Source organism: Lithobates pipiens, unplaced genomic scaffold (assembly GCF_037356315.1).
Source record: "Lithobates pipiens isolate NorthernLeopardFrog02 unplaced genomic scaffold, aLitPip1_a1.2 Scaffold_1, whole genome shotgun sequence".
NCBI classification, from domain to species: domain Eukaryota; kingdom Metazoa; phylum Chordata; class Amphibia; order Anura; family Ranidae; genus Lithobates; species Lithobates pipiens.
This window is the reverse complement of record NW_027507685.1, coordinates 204,141,695-204,164,255: the sequence shown is the minus strand read 5'-3', so window position 1 is coordinate 204,164,255 and position 22,561 is coordinate 204,141,695. Positions and strand designations below refer to the sequence as shown.

General features: G+C 42.5%; 1 protein-coding gene across 1 annotated transcript; it reads left to right on the top strand.

The window, feature by feature from the left end:
• The first annotated feature begins 1,910 nt into the window (after positions 1 to 1,910).
• On the top strand, positions 1,911 to 21,142 carry PSMD8 (proteasome 26S subunit, non-ATPase 8). Its single transcript, XM_077480725.1, has 7 exons — positions 1,911 to 2,078; positions 8,961 to 9,033; positions 13,087 to 13,189; positions 14,984 to 15,149; positions 15,265 to 15,365; positions 18,528 to 18,639; positions 20,707 to 21,142. Exons 1-7 carry the CDS (start codon positions 1,950 to 1,952, stop codon positions 20,842 to 20,844), a joined length of 822 nt encoding a protein of 273 aa, XP_077336851.1. The 5' UTR covers positions 1,911 to 1,949; the 3' UTR covers positions 20,845 to 21,142.
• Positions 21,143 to 22,561: the final 1,419 nt, after the last annotated feature.

Here is a 22,561-nt window from a genome sequence, read left to right as displayed (position 1 = left end):
TGGTGAATTTTTTAAAGTTGCATTTTTTTGAAAAATTAACAAAATATTTAAAAAAAAAATTGCAAATTCGGAAATTTCAGAAATTGGAAAATTCTAAATTCAGAAATTTGAAAATGCTAAAATTTGGAAATGTGAAAATCCGAAAAAAAAGAATGACAATCTGAAAATTCAAAAGAATGAAAATCTGAAAATCTGAAATAATAACTAATAATAACTAACTAATAATAACTATTAAATTATAGGTATTAGAATTTCCTTTCAAATTTGGCTGTTAGTGTACGAATTATCTGAAATAAAGAATGCAGCATCAAAACGAATGGGACATAACAAACTAATAATAAATAATAATAATAAAACTTTTTTATTATTATTAATTTGTTGCGTTCCATTCATTTTGATACGACATTCGTTATTTCAGATCATTTGAAACTTCGAATAAATTTGTATTCATTATGTTCACGAACAGCCAAATTTGAAAGGAAATTCCAATACCTATAATTTAACAGTTAGCAATAGTTATTATTAGTTAATCATTTCAAATTTTATAATTTTCGGGTTTTCTAATTTTCATTCTTGTTTTTGGATTTTCGTTCTTTTGAATTTTTGGATTTTCCGAAATTCGAAATTTCTGAAATTCGGAATTCGGAAATTCGAAATTTGAAAATTGGAAATTTGAGGAAATTCGAAATTTCAGAAATTCTAAAATTTGAAGTTCGGAAATGTGAAAATTCGAAAAATTTGAAAATCCAAAAAATAAATAAATGAAAATCTGAAAATTCAAAAGAATGAAGATCCGAAATAATAACTAATAATAACTATTAAATTCTTTAGAATGTGAGCTCTACAAGCAGGACCCCCCTGTACCTTTTATATTGTACTGTAATTGTGTTGTCCCCCCTTATAGAATGTAAAGCACTGCGAAACTGTTTGCGCTATATAAATTGTGTATAATAATAATAATAGTATTAAATTATAGGTATTGGAATTTCCTTTCAAATTTGGCTGTTAGTGAAGGTAACGAGTACAAATTTATCCGAAGTTACGAATTATCTGAAATAACGAACGCCTTATCTAAACAAATGGAACATAACAATCTAATAATAATAAATAACAATAATAAAACCTTTTTATTATTATTATTATTAATTTGTTCCATTCAATTTGTTTAGATGCGGCATTCATTATTTCGGATAATTCGTAACTTCAGATAAATTTGTATTTGTTACCTTCACTAACAGCCAAATTTGAAAGGAAATTCCAACACCTATAATTTAATAGTTGTTATTAGTTATTATTTTGAATTTTACTGATTTTATTTCTTTTTTTTTTTCAGATTTTCGTCTTTTCGAATTATCAGATTTTTGCATTTCTGAAATTCAGGAATTCGGTAATTTGAAAATTCGGAAATTCAAAAATCCGAATATTCAAAAATCCGAATTTTTTAAATAAAAGAATGAAACGAAAGCGAACACATTTTTTGTCACGTGTCTATAAAGTATACAGCATCTGTTAATTGTTCATCATGGCACTGAACTCCGCTCTTAGTAGATACAATTTGGTTCCAGTACCTGGCAACTAGAGGCTCCTCCCACGCACAGAACTCCTCCCTCAGACGCCGCCACTTATAAACAACCAAGGCGGCCATTTTTGTTGAGGAAATCGTCAGCACCCCCTACCTATGAGCTGATTACTGGCGACAGCCTAAGTGGCTGAAAAGCGAGCGAAGGTCTACTCTGTGCGGGCTCATAGATCTTTCGTTACACCGTGTTTGCACTCTGTAGTTGCACCTGTAGGGATACGTGTGAAGAACTGAGGCGAGTTTCCTCGGCTGCCCTTTCCTAAAATGGCCGTGCCGAGCCAGGCGGACGTGACGCAAGGACGTAGAGCGAAGTACGGGATGACGCACGGTGCGGCATGCCTTGTCCTGCAGTTGCCGATTCATTGTAGAGATGGCGGTGAACGGGGCGGACGGAGCAGGGATCAGGCAGGTGGCCGCCATGTATGAACAGCTGAAGACGGAGTGGAATAAGAAGAGCCCCAACCTGGGCAAGTGCGGAGACGTGCTGGGCAAGCTGAAGGTGAGCATGGAGGGCTGATCACAGAGGGGGAGCGGGGCACAGAACAGCTCAGTACTTGTGTGGTCGCACATACTCAGATCCCACCCGCTACCTGTGTAGTATGATGGGGGAGGGGCCTAATACACATGTAAACAAAGCATTGTATGTCCAACAAACCAAACCCCCACCCTAAGGGGGGTCACAGACATGAAGGGACACTCATCAGCTGGCTTGTACTGTGAGCTCAGCACCCCCCACCCTTCCCAGTAATATGGAACAGCAAACAGGCTTGCTGTCATTCCTGTAAAGGGGCTCACCTCCCCTCCTCCACCTCTATGGTAGTATGGATGATCGGGTTTCTTCCTGCCCAGCCCCGGTGTCCCTTTACCTGGAGTCTGATCACATGACCCTGGTGATAGGCTGTCATAATGGTCACATGATCAGGCCTACCTTGAAAGCCTGGTCACTGCGCTCTGAGGGCGCCTTCGGTAGAGAATCTTCAACTACCCGTCCGTGTCTATGTATAGTGTGTGCGTGTCTTAGGGCCCACCCTGTTTACCACCATCTACACCAGGGGTCTCAAACTTGTGGACCCTCAGCTGTTGCGGAACTACAAGTCCCATCATGCCTCTGCCTGTGGGAGTCATGCTTGTAACTGTCAGCCTTGCAATGCCTCATGGGACTTGTAGTTTCGCAACAGCTGGAGGGCCGACAGTTTGAGACCCCTGATCTGCACTCACCGGACGCTTTATTATGTACACCGTTTCAGTCGCTTGCTAACACAAATTGCTAATCAGCCAATCGCATGGCAGCAACTCGGTGCATTTAGACATCTAGATGCAGTGAAGACGACTTGCTGAAGTTCAAACCGAACATCAGAATGGGGAAGAAGGGCATTTAAGTGACTTTGAGTGTCGCATGGTTTTTGATGCCAGATGGCCTGGTCTGAGTATTTCAAAAACTGCTGCTCTACTGGGATTTTCATGCAGATTTATCTTTAGGGTTTACAGAAAATGGTTTGAAAAAGAGAAAATATCCAGTGAGCAGCTGTTAGTGGAGGAAAACGCCTTGTTGTCAGAGGAGAATGGGCAGACTGGTTTGAAATGATAGAAGGGCAACAGTAACTCCAATAACCACTCGTTACAACCAAGGTATGCAGAATACCATCTCTGAACTGACAAGACATCCACCCTTTAAGCAGATGGGCTACAGCAGCAGAAGACCACCCCGGGTGCCACTCTTGTCAGCTAATAACAGGAAACTGAGGCTCCAAATCGCACAGGTTCACCAAATTGGACAATAGCAGATTGGAAAAACATTGCCTGGTCTGATGAGTCTCGATTTCAGCTGTGACATTCAGATGGGCGGGTCAGAATTTGGTGTAAACAACATGAAAGTCTGGATCCATCCTGTCTTGTATCAATGGTACAGGCTGGTGGTGGTGTAATGGTGTGGGGCATATTTTCTTGGCACGTTTTGGGCCCCTTAGTAACAATAGAGCACCGTTTACACACCACGGCCCACCTGAGTATTGTTGCTGACCATGTCCATCACTTTTTGACTACAGGGTACCCATCTTCTGATGGCTCCTTCCAGCAGATAGGATGTCACAAAGCTCCAATCATCTCACCACTGGTTTCTTGAACATGAAAATTAGGTCACTGTACTCCAATGGCCTCCACACTCACCAGATCTCAATCTAATAGAGCACCTTTGGGATGTGGAGGAATGGGAGATTCACATCATGGATGTGCAGCTGACAAATCTTCAGCAACTGAGTGATGCTATCATGTCACTATAGAGCAAAATCTGAGAAATGTTTCCAACACCTTCTTGAATCCATGCCACCAAGAATGAAGGCAAAAGGGGGTCCAACTTGGTACTAGCAAGGTGTACCTAATAAAGTGGCCGGTGAGTGTATGTGTTGTGATGGCAGCAAGTTAAAGCCCAACACCAGGATATGTGCAAAGTCCAAATGGCAATTTTACGTATCTGAAATCATGTGACAACCCTCTCCTGTTTACCTCCAGGGAGCCCTCCTTTGGGTGTCCACATCACTGCCTGTGTGATATAGGCGACTCCTATTGGTGGAGTTGAAACTTCCAGTGGAAGTGAAACACTATGGTCCATTTGCATATCTGTGCAGGTAGCGGTTTTGGTTCCATAGGCTTCAATGGAAACGCATCAAAAAATGCAGTGCTTGTGTGTTTGTTTTTTCTGTTGTGTTTTTGCTGTTTACTCCTGCAAGACAACTGACACCTCCCCAAAAATGCATTAAAAAACACGTGGGGCAAAATGCTAGGGATGAACCGATACCATTTTTTTTTTTTTTACACTTTTTCAATGTGAAATGTGTAAAATATATGTTAATATGTGTAAAAATATTCACTAACAATGCAAAAAAAAGTTTAATTATTGTTTTATCAAATAGACGTAAACAAAAAGCAGTAAAATAATTTAAATGGAGGAGAATAGGGAGTTAAAGTGGATGTAAACCCAACATTTTTTTTTTTTTTTTGTCTGGCACAATATAGAGTATGGGATTTCAGATCAGCTGTGCCCAGTCTTGCCACAAAGAATTAATCCAGCTCTGAGCAATCCTCATATCCTTCTTTTTTTTTTTTTTTTTTTTCAGTGAAATAAAACAGACAAACTGAAATCTTTGTCCGTTCTTCCCCCCCCCCCCCCCCCCCCCCCCTTGCTGTGAGTGATTTACATATCTCGTGCACTATCCTTAGACATGCATTATTATTTAATTCCCACCCCCACGCCTTTCTTCTGCTGCTCTGCAAGGATTGGCTGTTCCACACCTCAGCATGATTTGGAATGCTGAAGTCATGTGGAGACTTTTCTGGGTTTTGACTGGATGTTAGTGATCATAGCAGAAGTTCAGTGTAAGAAATAGACAGGAGAAAATGCATGTTGATGAGGGGAGTGTAGAGGTGGGCGGGGAGTCTACTGACATCACGACTCCACCCACTGAGCGCTGAAAAACAGACCCACCCACAAAATCTGCAGTTTTTCGGGTCTCATAGCAGACAGAGGGAGACATTTGACAGATAAGTATACATGCAGGAGGCATCTATATCCTTCTAGATATCCAATATTGCAGTAGTTTAGAAAGGATGAGAGTGGCTTTACATCCACTTTAAGGTTGATTAGAGTAAATTAATGGTTTATAAGGGGTTAAACAGAGGAACATTTGTTCATCCCTTTAATCTGCAAATGAAGAAAAAGAAACATTGTGGGTTATTTACGAAAGGCAAATCCCCTTTGCTTTGAGAGTGCACTTGGAAGTACAGTCACTCTAAATCTAATGGTGCGTACGCACGGTCGGAATTTCGGGCCAGCAAAAGACTGATGAGTGCTTTTCATCGGAAAATGCGATGGTGTGTATGCTCCATTGGAATTTTGCTGGCCGAATTTCCACCAGCAAAAGGTTCTCAATTTTTTTAAAACTTCCGACGTGCAAAAAACTCACGCATGCTCAGTCATCTACAAGATGGAAGCTATTGGCTACTGAACTTCCTTTTTCTAGTCCCGTCGTACGTGTTGCATGTCATCGTGTTCTTGACGGTCAGAATTTGGTGTGGCCGTGTGTAGGCAAGACAGCTTGAACAAAATTCCATTGGGAAAACCATCAGAGCTTTTTCCGACCAAAATTTCCAATTGTGTATATGGGGCATAAGGGTTAGATCTGAATTGAGGGGAAGCTCTGCTGATTTTATCATCCAATCATGTGCAAGCTACAATGCTGTTTTTTTTATTTATTTTTTTCTCCTCGCATGTCCCCCTCGGATCTACAGTGACTTTACTTTCAAGTGCACTTGCAGTGAAAAGGGGATTTTCCTTTAGTAAATAACCTCCAATGTTTCTTTTTATTTTAGTGTTTCAGGGCTAAGAAATGTTAATAAACATTGCCGACTGGTTTTTTTTTTTTTTTTTTTTTTTTTTTTTGACAGCTCCAGTTACCAGACTTCTTTAACCCTTCAGCTGTCAGCAGGAGAGACCCACTGACGGCTCAAAGAACTGAGCCAGAAAGTATTGGTTTCAGGTATCGGTGCATTTACATGAGTACCGATTACTTGCAAATACTCGGTATTGATCCCGATACTAGTATCTGTGCAACCCTACAAAACGCCCCGTCAAAGTGCTGTAACCGCAACCTGCATAGATGTGAACCAGGCCTTAGGCCGGCCATATATTCAGCAGGAACCGACCATAATTTGAACCAGTTATGGGCAGGCTGAATGTACCAAGTTGATCAGCTTGGGTACAACCAGCCTGTCGGATTGTCTTGCGATTATCGCTAGGGCCAATAAGACCCCTTTCACACTGGGGCGTTTTTTTAGGCGCTTTAGTGCTTAAAAAAAGCGCCTGTAAAGCGCTTGAAAGAAGCCTCATCTGCAGTCCCAATGTTAAAGCCCAAGTGCTTTAAGAGCGCTTTCACAATGTCAGCGCCCGTAAAATGCTCGTAAAGCACCGCTTAAACTAGCAGCGCTTTACCAGCGTTTTTCGAGCGTTATTGGGGCGCTTTTAACCCCTGCTAGTGGCCAAATAAAGGGTTAAAAGCGACCACAAATCCCTGCTGCCAATAGCGTTTTTCAGGCGCTTCCCATTGATTTCAATGGGAAGGGGCGCTTTAGGAGCGTTGTATTCACCGCTCCAAAAGTGCTGCAAAGAAGCTGCTTGCAGGACTTTTTTTTGACGCCCTGCCAGCGCAGTGCCTCAGTGTGAAAGCACTCAGGCTTTTACATTGGGTTGCAGTTGCAGCTTCTTTCAGGCGCTTTTTTTAACGCTGAAGCGCCTGAAAAACGCCCCAGTGTGAAAGGAATCTTGGTGTGAAAGCACTCGGGCTTTTACATTGGGATTGCTGTTGCGGCTTCTTTCAAGAGCTTTTTTTAACGCTAAAGTGCATGAAAAACGCCCCAGTGTGAAAGGGGTCTTCCCACAACACTGTGTTGATGGGGAGGGTGAATTGAGCGATTCTTTCGTTTGGATGAAATTTGCTCCATATATGGCCTGCCTTCGGCTGTAAAACGTGTATATGATCCAGCATTGAGTGGCTGCCCCATCGCTGTATATGTGCATGGGGCGATCTGCAAGCAGTTGCCTGATAAACTGCAATCAGGTAGCTCTTTATGGCAGATAAGACATGCTGTGCCTCTTTTGCAATAACAAAACACTTACCTGTTCGGTTTTGTGTCGCATGCACACTGGTCTTGTCACTTTCCTGCTGTAGTTCTGTTTTCAGCGAGCGGTGATGTAATTATGTCTCTGCTCACTGTAGTGGAGTCTTTAGTCAGCTGTAGCGACTGATTTTCTTTCCTGCAGCCACAGGTTGCAGGAAAGAAAATTGATTGGTTTACTCCATCAACACAGACAGTGCTGATAGGGGAATCCCTCCCACGGAGCTATCATGTTCTCATAGCAGGGGTGTCATCCTTGCCAGGAGGAGACACGGTCATTGCTAGCCATTAAAACCGCTAGCTACAATCGCATGCAAAATTCGACAAGTTTATTGATTATAATCAGTATAACAAAGACTGCGCTGGAAAAAACCTAAAATAAGCCACAGCACAAAGTGGGATACACACAAATACAAATAAAAAAAACCGATTGCGCTCTATACCTTTTTTAACCTTGTAAACGTGATAAGTGATCAGTTAGTGATAACTTAAACATAACTTAAACGTCCCACAAAAAATATAGTGTAACTCTAAGTGTTTGGTGACGCTAAGTAGAGATTCCAATGACAGTCAGTCAGACTTCCAATCAACCAATTTCTAACAAATAATTGGCTTGTGATCAGTTCCAAAAAATCAATGTGACGTTGCTTGCAGACCCACCACCATAAGAAGTGTGAGATTACCAGCTGCACAGACAAGTGATGTCTGTAGCTAATGCCTAGCCAGGTCCTTTTCCTCAATGGTGTTCCGATATCGGTCCAGTCACCGCATCTGTGGGGGGATCTTCTGGTCCAGACTTTAACAGAACAAATCCTCCGCTGGAAGCTTGTGTACAACTCGGTGCATGATGATACAAACGTGGCTCGGAGAAAAAAAAAAATCAATAAATAACCATAGGTAAAACCCGCTTGGGTTTTTAATGTTAAAATTACAAACGGCAATTTAGGCCACAAAGAAAGATAAAAAAATGCGGCCAGCTACAATACACACGCCCGTGCTTACAAACAGGACGTAGCACGCAGTGACGTCAGTACATTGCTCCTCCGACACGTTTCGTCACAGGTTTGACATTGTCATAGGGCACGGATTATAATCAATCTGCCCGTACATGGTTTAAATCTTATTTGAACCATCTATGACCGGCTTTGGACTCCTAGTCTTAAAACACAGTGTAACAGTGCCTGGAGATTCCTGGTCTGTCCCATCTCCTATGACCTCGGAGTGTGACTGGTGGGCCAGGGGTGTCCGGATTTGCCACAGCCCTCCACTTCTGCAGTTGGCAGGCTATGCAGATTAACGCCCATTTACTTAACTTCCTGTGGTATAATGGAAACTGCATTGTCTCATGGTGGCATTGAGAGAAGAGCAGATGTGATGCATCCTCCTCCATTATAATTCTTCCAAGTGCTTTTTATGAATTGCAGTGATGTTACTGTCATTGGAATAAGCAGCTAAACGGGTTGTTTAACAACTTATTAGCAGCTTTTGTAACTACATGGCTGGTGCTACCGGTAGGTAAATATTTACTTCTACCCCAGAATTCGACTCTGGGTTCCACATTTACCTTAATGCAGACAATGCACTAGCTTTTTTTACCTTTTTGCCTTTAGAACCATTTTTAAGAAATAAAGTGCATGCACAGAAAACCAAATGTATCCTGTTATTTACTTTGGTGTACAGACCCCCTAATGTGTTTAATTTCCTCTTGTTACAGCTGGCTCTCCTGGAGCAAAATTTCTTACCGACTACAGACACTAAGTTGACCAAACAGCAGCTTGTCTTGGCTAGTAAGTACACTCAGCCTTAAGGTCTTGTTCAGACAGGGTTTACTACATAGTGCTCCCGTGAAGTGCTGCGTTTACCCGCACGAGGATGCACAGATTTGCAGGGAGTTGCAGTAATGTCAGTTGAGACACAGCGGCAGCACGGACATGGATGCTGCTCCCATTCTGACTTCCACGTGGGTGCGCGGCCCTGAACGTAGACGGATGTCTGGTTGCATAGACAAAGACTCTGCTGTCACTGCGTCCAAATTGACAACATGCGTGGGGATGCATGGAACACCTGTGCATCCCAGTGTGGGTAAATGCAGCCCTCCACAGGCTTTTGCTTCAGTATGAAAAGCAAATTTTTTTTTATTTACAAAAACTTTTTGGATGGTGGTGGTGAAAACATTTGTACATCAAATATATTTCTTTCTAGGCTTTTAACTTGGTTGAGTTAATTTAGGTTAAAAGCAGTTGCAGTAACCTGTGGTAGCCAATCAAAATTTATCTTCCACTGTTAAGACAGCAGGAAGTAAATCTGGTTGGGGCTGACTACTGGTTTTATCTTTTGTTTTTGTACCGCTTTTTAACTTAATGATTTCCCAGAGTATCTGTGTTATGAAAAACATCCCAGCGCCTGTTTTATCTAGATTGTCTATCTCTCGCTACCTCACAAAAGTGAGTACACCCCTCACATTTTTGTAAATATTTTATTATATCTTTTCATGTGATGACACTTTGCTACAATGTAAAGTAGTGAGTGTACAGCTTGTATTACAGTGTAAATTTGCTGTCCTCTCAAAATAACTCAACACAGCCATTAATGTCTAAACCACTGGCAACAAAAATGAGTACACCCCTAAGTGAAAATGTCCAAATTGGGCCCAATTAGCCATTTTCCCCTCACCGGAAGTTCAACATGGCACCTCATGGCAAAAAACTCTGAGGATCTGAAGAAAAAAGAATTATTGCTCTACATAAAGATTGCTTAGGCTTAGGCTATAAGAAAATTGCCAAGACCGTGAAACTGCTGCAGCACGGTGGCCAAGACCATACAGATGATGCACAAGAAACCCTGCAGACTAAGGACACGGATTACTGGAACCATGTCCTCTGGTCTGATGAGACCAAGATAAACTTATTTGGTTCAGATGGTGTCAGGCGTGTGTGGCGGCAACCAGGTGAGGAGTACAAAGACAAGTGTGTCTTGCCTACAGTCAAGCATGTTGGTGGGAGTGTCATGTTCTGGGGCTGCATGAGTGCTGCTGGCACTGGGGAGCTACAGTTCATTGAGAGAACCATGAATGCCAATTTGTACTGTGACATACTGAAGCAGAGCATGATCCCCTCCCTTCAGAGACTGGGCCACAGGGCAGTATTCCAACATAACAACCTCAAACACGCCCCCAAGATGACCATTGCCTTGCTAAAGAAGCTGGGTGTAAAGGTGATGGACTGGCGAAGCATGTCTCCAGACGTAAACCCTATTGAGCATCTGTGGGGCATCCTCAAACGGAAGGTGGCAAATTCTCTAACATCCACCAGCTCTGTGATGTCATCATGGAGGAGTGGAAGAGGACTCCAGGGGTAACCTGTGAAGTTCTGTTGAACTCCATGCCTAAGAGGGTTAAGGCAGTGCTGGAAAATAATGGTGGCCACACTGAATATTGACACTTTGGGCCCAATTTGGACATTTTTACTTAAGGGTGTACTCACTCTTGTTGCCAGCGGTTTAGACATTAACCACTTCAGCCCAGGAAGGATTTGCCCCCTTCCTGACCAGGCCGATTTTTTGCGATTCGGCACTGCGTCGCTTTAACTGACAATTGTGCGACATTGTACCCAAACAATCCCCCCCCCCCCCCACTAATAGAGCTTTCTTTTGGTGGTATTTGGTCACCTCTGCGTTTTTTTTATTTTTATTTTTTGTGCTATAAACAAAAGAGCGTCAATTTTGAAAAAAACACAATATTAATAAATATCTCAATTAAAAAAAACAGTTTTCCTCAGTTTAGGTCGATTGTGTATTCTTCTACATATTTTTGGTAAAGAAAATCCGCAATAAGCGTGTATTGATTGGTTTGCGCAAATGTTAGTGTCTACAAAATAGGGCATAGATTTATATATTCATTTATTTCTAATAATGGCGGCAATCTGCGATCTTTCCACGCACAGATCCCGGTTCACGCTCTGTCACGAGCAATTGCGGGTACTCTCCGGGGACGTGCACGCCTGCTGTCGTGTCTTAAAGGAGCGGCGTACAGTATTGGTGATTTGCCGAGCCAACCTGCCGCAGTATAACTGCAGTGGCTGGTCGGCTAGTGGTTAATGGCTGTGTGTTGCGTTATTTTGAGGGGACAGCAAATTTACACTGTTATACAAGCTGTATACTCACTACTTTACATTGTAGAAAAGTGTCATTTCTTCAGTGTTGTCACATGAAAATAATAAAATATTTACAAAAATGTGTCACTTTTGTGAGATACTGTGTGTGTAAAATGTTATATATATTTATATTTATCTTTTCATTTTTATTAAGGAAAAAGTGTTTTTTACATTTTCTATATACACAAAAAAAGCAAACAAAGCACTATATTCTCCCACATATATGAAGAAACAAAAACCCCCAAATTTGCTACTTATGTTCCAAATATATCAAAACGATGTGCAAAGTCTTACAGTGTTATAAGAAAGTAACCACAGCTGGCGTAGAAATCCTGCTTTCCCCAGTTGTCTTCCAGGACAGCCCCCCCAGAGATGGAGCTCCTCCTACTGACACAGGAAACATATTGCCTCCAGGTCTTTCAGAGGCAGTCCTCCAGGAACTTGGCCAGTCATTTGTGTTTCCTGAGCCCCTGAGACTTCATATCTCAGGGGCTGCTTGGGCGGTAGATCCCTTACCTGCGCTTCAGTTTCCTTTGTAGCCTGGGTTCTGCAGTGTTGGGGGTGTACCCGCTCCCACCTCTTTGAATTTGGTGGCGGGAGTCTGGGTGCACTCGCACGGGCCCCCTATTCCTGTTGTGGTATGGCAGAAGGCTGGCCGGGTTCTCCTGTGTGCTCCCAAAGCAGTGCATTTGTTAAGGCTGTGTCAGACCCAATAGTTCTGCTTTTGGCAAAGCTCATGCAATTGCATAGTAGCTCCATGCTCCCATTTGATTGGATAGCTTAAGTTTCTGGTACAGAAAGAACACGGCTTTCACACAGAGCATGGGTCCTTCTTTTCAGCATACTGGCAGGGGACAGGTTTTCTTCAGCTGCTTCTTTAAAGTGGTAATAAAGCAATTGTTTTCCTATATATTGGATACAAACATAACATAACGCACATGCGTTTGCTGGTGTTTGAATTTTTTATTTATTTTTTCTTCTCATAGATTTTTTTTATTTTTTTTATTTTTTTTTCTGTTCTATATGTGTCCCTTTGGAACTTAAGCAATCCTGCAGGAGTCTTTTTTTACTCTTTAAACTACAACTGTACATCCCAACTGTTCAGAGAGGGACACAGCTGCTGTGGAGAGGTGTGGCTTTTACTGTGTATGCAGCACTCTGAGCAGTTGCACGTTGAGAAGATTCCTACAGGATACTATAGGTCCCTGCAGTATACAAACGCAATGCTAGCGAGGCCAGTGGTCAATTTCAAAAGGAAGCTCCAAGGAGGAAGTTTTATTAACTTTTAATACGCATTTGATGTTTTACTTTTTAATCCCAGGAAGTGGACCTGTAAAACTTTGCACATCTTTTGCTTTGATTCACATAGAATTCATTTAGCCAATCTAAACTGAAAGTTTAGTTGGGCTGTGATTTTATGTTAGGTGAGATACAATAATATGGTGTCACTCAGCTGTGGTCCTATAGTAATAACCTGAAGTTGATCAGTTTATTTCCAGACAGGTGCTCGTGTATCGTTGTAGGACTGCCACTGATGACCTAAACCCTGATGATCTGATGTTGATTGACAATTAGAGTTGTTGCTCTCTACACAGAGAAATTTTTAGATTTTGTCAAATTATTGCCCTAATCGGTTGAGATTATTCATGAAGTTTTTTATGCTTACAGTTCTACCATTTTTGTTTATAGGGGATGTTTTGGAGATTGGCGCACAGTGGAGTATTCTAAAGAAGGACATCCCATCATTTGAAAGATACATGGCACAGCTGAAGTGTTATTACTTTGATTACAAGTAAGAAAAGGTTGCTACATGCAACTGCTGCTCAAAAAAAAAAAATACAAAGCACAAAAAGCAAGCCTGACTGTACAGCAGGCACCTTAAAGAGGAGCCCCCCCCCCCCCCCCCCCCCCAAAAAAAAATTAAGCCAGCAGCTACAAATACTGTAGCTGCTGACTTTTAATATAAGGACATTACTTACCTGTCCAGAGAGATCCCCCCTCCACCAATGTCCTCACCCGAGCCGATTCTTCAAGATATTGACCTAAAAAGGCTGGCATAGATGGCTCAAATCCCAGACAATTCTTGCTGAATTATCTGAAATTCTAGCCATAGGTAGCCCTACAAGCTGGTTTGACAAAAGTAGATTTAAGAATCGACTGAGCTTGGTGGAAAAATTGGTGGCCAAATCGTGACTGTATCCTATCATATGCAGATAGCCTTGGCTACCACCTCAGCAGAATAAATAATTGATGGTGGGGATTCCTCCATCCACAAGCTTATTAGAGACAACTGAGCCATTTATAGCTAGCTAATCAATCAGCACAACGTTCGGTCAATTAGCACTTTTTACAGAAGGTCAGCAACTATGGCCTACATAGGTCGTCTGACAGGTTTTCTTAAAAAAACATAAAACTGCACCCAAAGCAAGGTCACATTTAGGGCTCAGGCAAACGGGCGCATAGAATTCAGCGTATTTCTGCACCAGGGAGTTGTAGATTATCTACAGCCGAGGCAAGCAGACAGTTTAAATCGACAGCCACAGAGAGGTGGCACAGATAGATGTAACTGCACATTCAGGCAAATATATGTGCACAGGGATGAATGAGTGTCCCTGGACACACAGGTCATGCCCAGGATCCTTCATCCTGTGACTATACATGTGAGACACGGCGCCTGTCACTGATTTGTCTGGGATACTGGCTGTGGCTGTATGCAAGCATTCATAAGCCTGGCCATAGACTGTGCGAATTTCTTTCTCGCAACCATGAGTTGCAGGGAAAAAATCTGATCTCTTCCGCGCTCCCCCCCCCCCCCCCCCCCCAATAAACATAGTGTTCTCCTGGTGGGGGAAGCTGTCTCTGCAGGGACAAGACAAGGACTATTGCCAGCTGCTAACGTTGATCGATCAACTTGGGTACATTCATCCTGCCCATACATAGTAAGGGCGCTCTGCTCTATTAATATGTCTATTACTCAAAAATAAATGGTTTGAATCTTGGCTGTTTCCTGCTGATCCGGCCAAGATTTGAACTGTCTATGGCTGGCTTAACTTGTGGGTGCAGTAATCTGCTGGCAGTGGAAACACTTCTGTGCATCTATACATAAAGCCTAGTACACACAGGCCGAATGTCAGGCGACATCGGGCGGTTTCATGGTTAGACAGTCCGATTTGATCAGTTTGTCAAAGGGTCATGCCAGAACAAAAAATCAGTGGACCGGCTTCCAATCAGTGCTCTCAGCCAATGTCTGATAGCGCTGACCAGTGTGTTCTGGCTGGGGGAAAGGGTCCCCTGTCAGAATGCCATAGAAAAGCAGGGGAGATCGCTGTACTAACATTGGGTTGTTAGTACAGTGGCTTCAACCTGAACCGTCGGTTTTGTTCAGTCAAAAAAAAAAAAAAATAGTAGTGTGTACAAGGCTTTAATCTTCTTATCCAAAAAAAAATGCACTGCCAGTGCTTTTGTCTTTCATTCTCTTTACAGACTCCTGATATGATAAATCTAATTATGTTACATTAACTTATCCATTGTTATATACTGACATGTTTCATCTTTTTAATGTTGGTTCTGTTTTTTGCTGTTGTAGAGACGAGCTTCCAGAATCTGCCTATAAACACCAGCTGCTCGGATTGAACCTCCTCTTCCTATTATCACAGAACAGAGTGGCCGAGTTTCATACAGAGCTGGAACGGTTACCTGCTAAAGATATCCAGGCCAATGTGTACATAAAGCACCCAGTGTCTTTAGAGCAGGTATCCCTGTTATTACCCTCTCTCCTAATAAACTATAGCAGTCATCCCTGCATGTGAGACTGCACCTTGTACACAGCAGCATCACACTTCTAACCTGTCTCTTCCTGTTCTTCAGTACTTGATGGAGGGAAGTTATAACAAAGTGTTTCTGGCCAAAGGAAACATTCCTGCAGAGAGCTACACATTCTTCATTGACATCCTGCTGGACACCATAAGGTTAGTTGAGTATCTGGATTGCACTGTACTAGTTTTTCTGCTTTCACACAGTCAGATTTATTTAAAGGATTACTGCAACTTTAAAGCTGAGCTCCAGGCAAATATGACACAGATCAATACCGCTCTACAAGTAGAGAAAGTACCTGAATTTGGACTGGAATCTGCTTCTTAGGCCGGCCATACACGGTTCAAATGTTGGCCGGTTCCTGCTGATTCGAACCATTAATGGGCAGGCTGAATGTACCAAGTTGATTGATCAGTAAACTTGGGTACAACCTGCCCAATTTGCTTCTGATTATTGCAAGCGGCTACTAGCGGTAATCATTGTCTCCTCTCGGCGGAGACGGCTCCCTCTTCTTTTTACTATCTTTTGCTTTCAAAGGTAGAGGAGAGATTGTAGTTTACATTTTTTTTTTTTTTTCCCCCTAACTTTATGTAAAGTAAAATAATAAAAACAGTGTAGCGCTTCAATAATAATAAATGTAATCAACATAAATTAAAAATAATAATAATGTAACAAAAATCGCATGAATCTAAGTGCCTGAAATTAAAAGTCCAACATTAGGCGTTCAATCCACTATGTTGATGGCATAGGAGTGACCAAACTGTCACAGAGAAGGGAAATGGTGTACTAGACGAATGTGTTCATGCGGGTATACTTGATTGTAAACATCAGAGAAAAGTAGATAAATACTTCTTACCGGAACAGTTGGACTCACACAGTCATATGACGGTTGAGTCTAGAAGGCTTGAGGTCACAATCTGGGACCAAAGAGTGTAAGGAGAGAGGTCAGTTGAGCTGATGGAGGGGCTCCGGGCGGTTGTAGGCTCAATGATGGATCCTTTCAGATGGAACGTCAAGGTGTTCAAGCTCAAACGCAGCCCGTTGTACCAATACTCCAACCTCCCCCAAATGAGGAGGGGGGTGTTTGTGAAGTTTTAAACCAAAGCAATGGAAGAAAAGAAAAAGAGGCTCCACATGGTGCGGGTCAAACGATAAAAAGACGTTGATTTATTGAAGTCAAAAGGTAATAAATGACTTGGTGATCACATAAAAAACAAAAATAAGATTAAAAGCAATGTGGGGTGCCAACAGCTCGCCCGACGCGTTTCGACATATGTGTCTTCAACTGGGGCATCATGCCCCAGTTGAAGACACATATGTCGAAACGCGTCGGGCGAGCTGTTGGCACCCCACATTGCTTTTAATCTTATTTTTGTTTTTTATGTGATCACCAAGTCATTTATTACCTTTTGACTTCAATAAATCAACGTCTTTTTATCGTTTGACCCGCACCATGTGGAGCCTCTTTTTCTTTTCTTCCATTGCTTTGGTTTAAAACTTCACAAACACCCCCCTCCTCATTTGGGGGAGGTTGGAGTATTGGTACAACGGGCTGCGTTTGAGCTTGAACACCTTGACGTTCCATCTGAAAGGATCCATCATTGAGCCTACAACCGCCCGGAGCCCCTCCATCAGCTCAACTGACCTCTCTCCTTACACTCTTTGGTCCCAGATTGTGACCTCAAGCCTTCTAGACTCAACCGTCATATGACTGTGTGAGTCCAACTGTTCCGGTAAGAAGTATTTATCTACTTTTCTCTGATGTTTACAATCAAGTATACCCGCATGAACACATTCGTCTAGTACACCATTTCCCTTCTCTGTGACAGTTTGGTCACTCCTATGCCATCAACATAGTGGATTGAACGCCTAATGTTGGACTTTTAATTTCAGGCACTTAGATTCATGCGATTTTTGTTACATTATTATTATTTTTAATTTATGTTGATTACATTTATTATTATTGAAGCGCTACACTGTTTTTATTATTTTATCTGTTGAACTTCGTTTGTTTTTGGTGTTGGCTGCTGTTGTGGCCGTTGTGGCCATCTTTTCACAAACTATAGCGCAGTGTTTTCTTTCTTTGTATTTATGTAAAGTAAAACCAAGCTATTGAAATCTTTTGTAATTCTACCTAGTTACCCCCTCAGTGATGGATTTTGACTGTGGCAGTAATCCATTTGAGGGTCTGTTACTGTAAAAACATTAAGTGTTTGCAAAGCTTTATTTAATTTTTTTCTCTTTATAGATAACAAGTGTTCTATACTTGCCTCCTCTGTGCAACGTTCTTGCACAGAGAGGCTTGACCGCCTCCTCTGGGCTCCCATGCTGGCAATTTTGGCTTCTCTTCTCTGTACCACCATAGGAGGAAGACACCTTCTCATGGTGGCACACATGCGGGCTCACTCCTGAGTCAGGCTATGTGCGTTTATACACATACACATCGTGGCTTGGGCCCACCACCTGCTCTATCCTTGTAGCATTTGATTGACAGCAACAGGAGCCAATAGTCCCTGCTGTCATCTCTGAGCCTGCGAAAGGGGAGAGTGAGAACCAGAGCTGCTGCAGACGGGTGGTGCAGCCCTGGATCGATATGGGGGGGGGGGGGGGCACAACTAGTGGAAGGGTGTTTTTTTTATTTTTTTATTTATTTATGTTTTTATTTTTTCTCTTCAAACCTTTTGGCTTTAGAACCACTTGAATAGTCATATAAAAAGTCATATAGTCAAAATTGGGGTTCTTGCTTGTAGGCTTTGTATTGATTCCTCTTTAGTTTTTAGTTTTATTATCCAAATTGAAAGGGAAAGAAAATCTGAAATGTTAAGTTGACACCACAACAGTAGTAGCAGGGAAATATTCCAGCGGGGACATTGGTTCTGTGACCCTGGTGACAACTGGGGAGTCCTTATCGCCTCTTGTTTTGGCTTTGGAGTAGGAAGAAACGGGAAAGCTCCCCAATGGGGCACAGATGGCATAGGCGGGGTTATCACTCTCCCTTTCTCCATGCAAAATTAGAAGTTTTTGCATTTTTAGTTCTAATTTTACGTTTTAGAAACAAAAAAAAATAAACTCTAACAAAGATTCATTGCTTGTTTGGAGTGACCAATTCTCTATCTTATACCCCCTCTCCCTGATTCTTCTTCCCTGTGCTCTTCTGCCACTCTTTTCCTATATCAAAGGAAGTCAATATTTCAGCCCTTCCTCCTCCTCCCCTTTTTTTTTTTTTTTTTTTTTTCTCTCTCCCATGGTTTTGTTACTCGAGTCTAGGCTTACTTTGGAATTTGTAAGGTGATGTGATGACTTTGTTAATATTTCAGGGATGAGATTGCGGGCTGCATTGAGAAGGCCTATGAGAAGATCCTGTTTAATGAAGCGACCAGAATACTATTTTTCAACACTCCTAAGAAAATGACAGATTATGCAAAGAAGGTACATTACTTTACATTAATTGACCTCCTGTATATTTCCAATTCTAGGTGATGAAAATATCTAGATGTAATTGCATAGAGCCAGGGAATTTTGCAGTAGTGAGATCATGCGTGATGCATAAAATATCATCTAGGGCCATGGTCTCCAAACTGTGTCCCAAGGGCCAGATGCAGCCCTTTGGTTGCCTTTATCCAGCCCTTGTGACACTTCCCACCCCCCCCCCCCTTCCCACGGACACCAATGATGGTGCACCATTCCTCCCACAGACACCAATGATGTCCTGTTTATTCCCACTGATACCAGGACAATTTCTAAATCCAATGGCCACAATCCAGCCCCCTTAAAGTCTGAATGACAATAAACTGGCCCCTCATCTAGGGGATCAGAAGCAGATACACAGTATGTATGACTGACTTTCACAGGTTTTATATATGGCCTTTAATGTAGATTACCTACTAGAGGCAGAGCAGATGGTCTACTGAAATGATTGTTATAAAATATGGACCACATGAACTGCATTTTTTTCAGTTGGTTGACCCAGATTTGATGAAGCATCAAAGTACAAACACAGAAAGTAGAACCAGAGTATGTAATGAGTAAATGTTTCTATACCAATGTATATGTTCAAAGACTAGGTTCACCTTTAAAAAAAAATAAAAAATAAAAATAAATGTATTTTTCTCAGGAGCCTGCAAAGCATTGCACATGTGATCAATGGATCGTGGGTGCAATGTTGAGCTCCTGTAAACTCCTCTCCAGCTCTCTGCTGATACCTCTGTACATGCTTTCAGATGAAGAAAGATTCAGTGAGCTATTGCTGATTAATAGCAGTTTGTCATTGAGGAGAACCAGCCTGCTGCTGTGGCAGACAGGACTTGTAGTTCAATTACTCACTGATTCCTCTTAAATGTAACCCTGGCAGCAGCAGAGAAGGACTAATGTCACAGGGTTGACAGTGGGAGGAGAGGCATTTGCACCAGGTTACCCACTAAATAGAGGCATAACATGGTGCAAAAAGTGAAATTTGTCTTTTACAAGCCAGCTACACTGGTTTATGACTGGTTCTCCCTCCGCCCACCAATTTTACACCACTACACACAAAAAAAAAATTCCTTTCTAAGTGACAGCAACACAGATTCAGAAAATTGCCGAGGATGAATGGCGCCTGCGCCCTGAGTCCAGGTTCTATCCCCACTATCCAAGTGGACATAGAGTAGGAATAAAAAAGAGCTGAGCGCAGTGAGGCTGAGCCCGAAGCGTGGCGAGCGAAGCTCGCCCGCGAGGGGCCCTTTAATATTCACAACCCTATGTTCGCTTGGATGGTGGGGCTACCACCTCCACTCACGGCGCAGGCGCCGTTCAGCTTCAGAGATTTTCCGAAGCTTCGTCTGCTCCATACTGCGCATGCGCAGTACGGTCCGGACACTATTTGATGGCCGGACACTATACGGCAGAACATCGTAAAATGCAGATCTCCCTCTAGTGGCTAATTTGCAGATCTCTCTACAGTAACTTACTAGATGCACAAGCAAGCCATAGATGTGTTCACTGAAATGTGGTGTTTTTAGAATCCTGTTTCCTTAAGGCCGGGTTCACACCGCTGCGATGCGGGAACGTCGCGAATCCGCGGCGTTTTCCCGCATCGCATTACTCCCGCCGGCAGTTCACACTGCCCTATGCGGACGGCTGGGAGTGTCAATGATATGTTAATGACACCCCCAGATCCGTCCGCATATCGCAGTGCGATCTGCCGACTCGCACAGAAATCGGATCGCATGGTGTGAACCCCCATGCGATCCGATTCTTTTGCGGACCAAAAAAAGGGTCCCGTGCGAGTTTGCTGCGGGAGCGATGCGAATTCAGCCGTACTATCTGTATGGCTGAACTCTCATCGCTACGGAGATCGGATGTGATTTGCGGTGCGAATCGCATCCGGATCTCCCCCCGCAGCAGTGTGAACCCAGCCTTAAACCCAACTAGTGTAGGGCTAATGGTTGATATCTTAAACAAAAACAGTTTTTTTTTTACCTCAATTGTAATTTTTTATTTTTTTCTTGTGGTCTACAGCGCGGCTGGGTTTTGGGCCCAAACAACTACTACAGTTTCAGCAGTCAACAGCAGAATCCGGAGGAGGCCACAATCCCTTCCACAGAACTAGCCAAGCAAGTGATCGAGTACGCTCGCCAGCTGGAGATGATCGTATAAAGACAGGATGTCAGCGCAGCCAACTTCCCACTTGTGTTCTCTTTTCTGGTCTTCTCTGCTCACTCGCCGGTTTTATTCGTATTTTATAGACAATTTAGGTTGGGGCAGAAGATCTTTTCTAAAATAATGCGGAAACATCCTTCAACAGGCCTGACTGATGAAGAACTTACCTTACACCGTGACTTAAAACAAATCTTCATTTGTGAGGAACCTGGTGCACACAGGAGTTATTATTTTGTTTCTAAAGCGATAACAATGTATTTGTTACTTTTGCTCAGTAAAGGAGCCAAAATACAAACCGTTTGTAGTATTTGTTTTAAATTTGCTGGTTGCTAAAGTAGTTAAAGGTAGGTGACTTTTCAGAGTTTGCTGGCTTTTAGGGTTTATGTATTACCCCCATCTAGTGGTCATTAGACATAACACTAGTGTAAAGGGCAGCTGGTAGGTTATAGATGAGTGTTTTTTGGTAATATAGCTTTTAAAGAGACACGGGTGCCAGACCATTATTTCCCACCATTTTCTTATAAGATTATTTACACATTTTAATGTCAATTTTTTTGCACATTTTTATGTCCCTTGTATAGATATCCAGAAGCCCTGGGGCTTCTGCAGAGCACCGCCATGTAATCTCAGCAGCCCCCTGAGCTGTCATTCATGTGACCTTCTATACCTGGGGTAGGCAACCTTGGCATCCAGCTGTGGTGAAACTACAAATCCTATTATGCCTCTGCCAGTCAATCTTGCAATGTCTCCTGGGACTTGTAGATCCACAGCAGCTGTAGTGCCAAGGTTGCCTACCCATGGTCTATACTATTACCCTTCACTCCTCCCCTGGCAGCTACATGAACATTTATGTAGGGAGTTTGGCCAGCACAGAAGGTAAAGTGGTTGTAAAGGCAGAAGGTTAGAATGCATTAAGGTTAAAAAAAAAAAAAAAAAAAAAAAAACGTTCTGTATGCAGATCCCCTAATTGCATACCTAATCTCGATCCAACGATGCTCACGAGAGCCAAGGCTCTTTCCTCATTGGCTCAAATACAGCAGTAAGCCATTGGCTCCATCTGCTGTCAATCGGAGCCAGTGAGTAGGGAGCAGGGCCGAGCCTGCTATTATGTCTTATGGACACACAGAGCTGGGTTCAGGAGCAAGCGCACTCAGTGGGTGGGAGGAGCCAAGAGTGCTGGTGGAGGACCCAACAAGAGGAGAATCAGGGCTGCTCTGCAAAACTATAGCACAGAGCAGGTAAGTATGACGTGTTTGTTATTTTAAGGAAAAAAAAATGCACAAATCTTTAGTCGCTTAACTACACTCCCTAAAGAGAAGGACTATGGCTTTGCTCTTTCTGAAGTGTTCAAATTCCTTAGCACGTTCGAAGGCACATTGCAAGTACATAAAAGGTAAGTTTATTGAAAGGAAAAATACTGCAAGTATTTTTTTAAAACCATGATTTTCTGTGCTTTTCGCCTGCATTTGTTTCTCTTTCGTTCATTGACACACAGCTCCTTTAAATCTTGACCTTAGGTTTATATTGCCACCTTCAGGAGAGGACTAGGTAGAACGTGTAAAAACGGCAAGACTGCACAGCACTGGCTATAACCCCTCACTCTGCTTCCTGTAGCCCAGTTTTTTTTTTCTGCCTAGTGTAGAAGGACCTGGCTCCCTGAGGGGACCATTAGTCCTGGGAATTTTTTCATTTATTTATTTTTTCTGCAATTCTG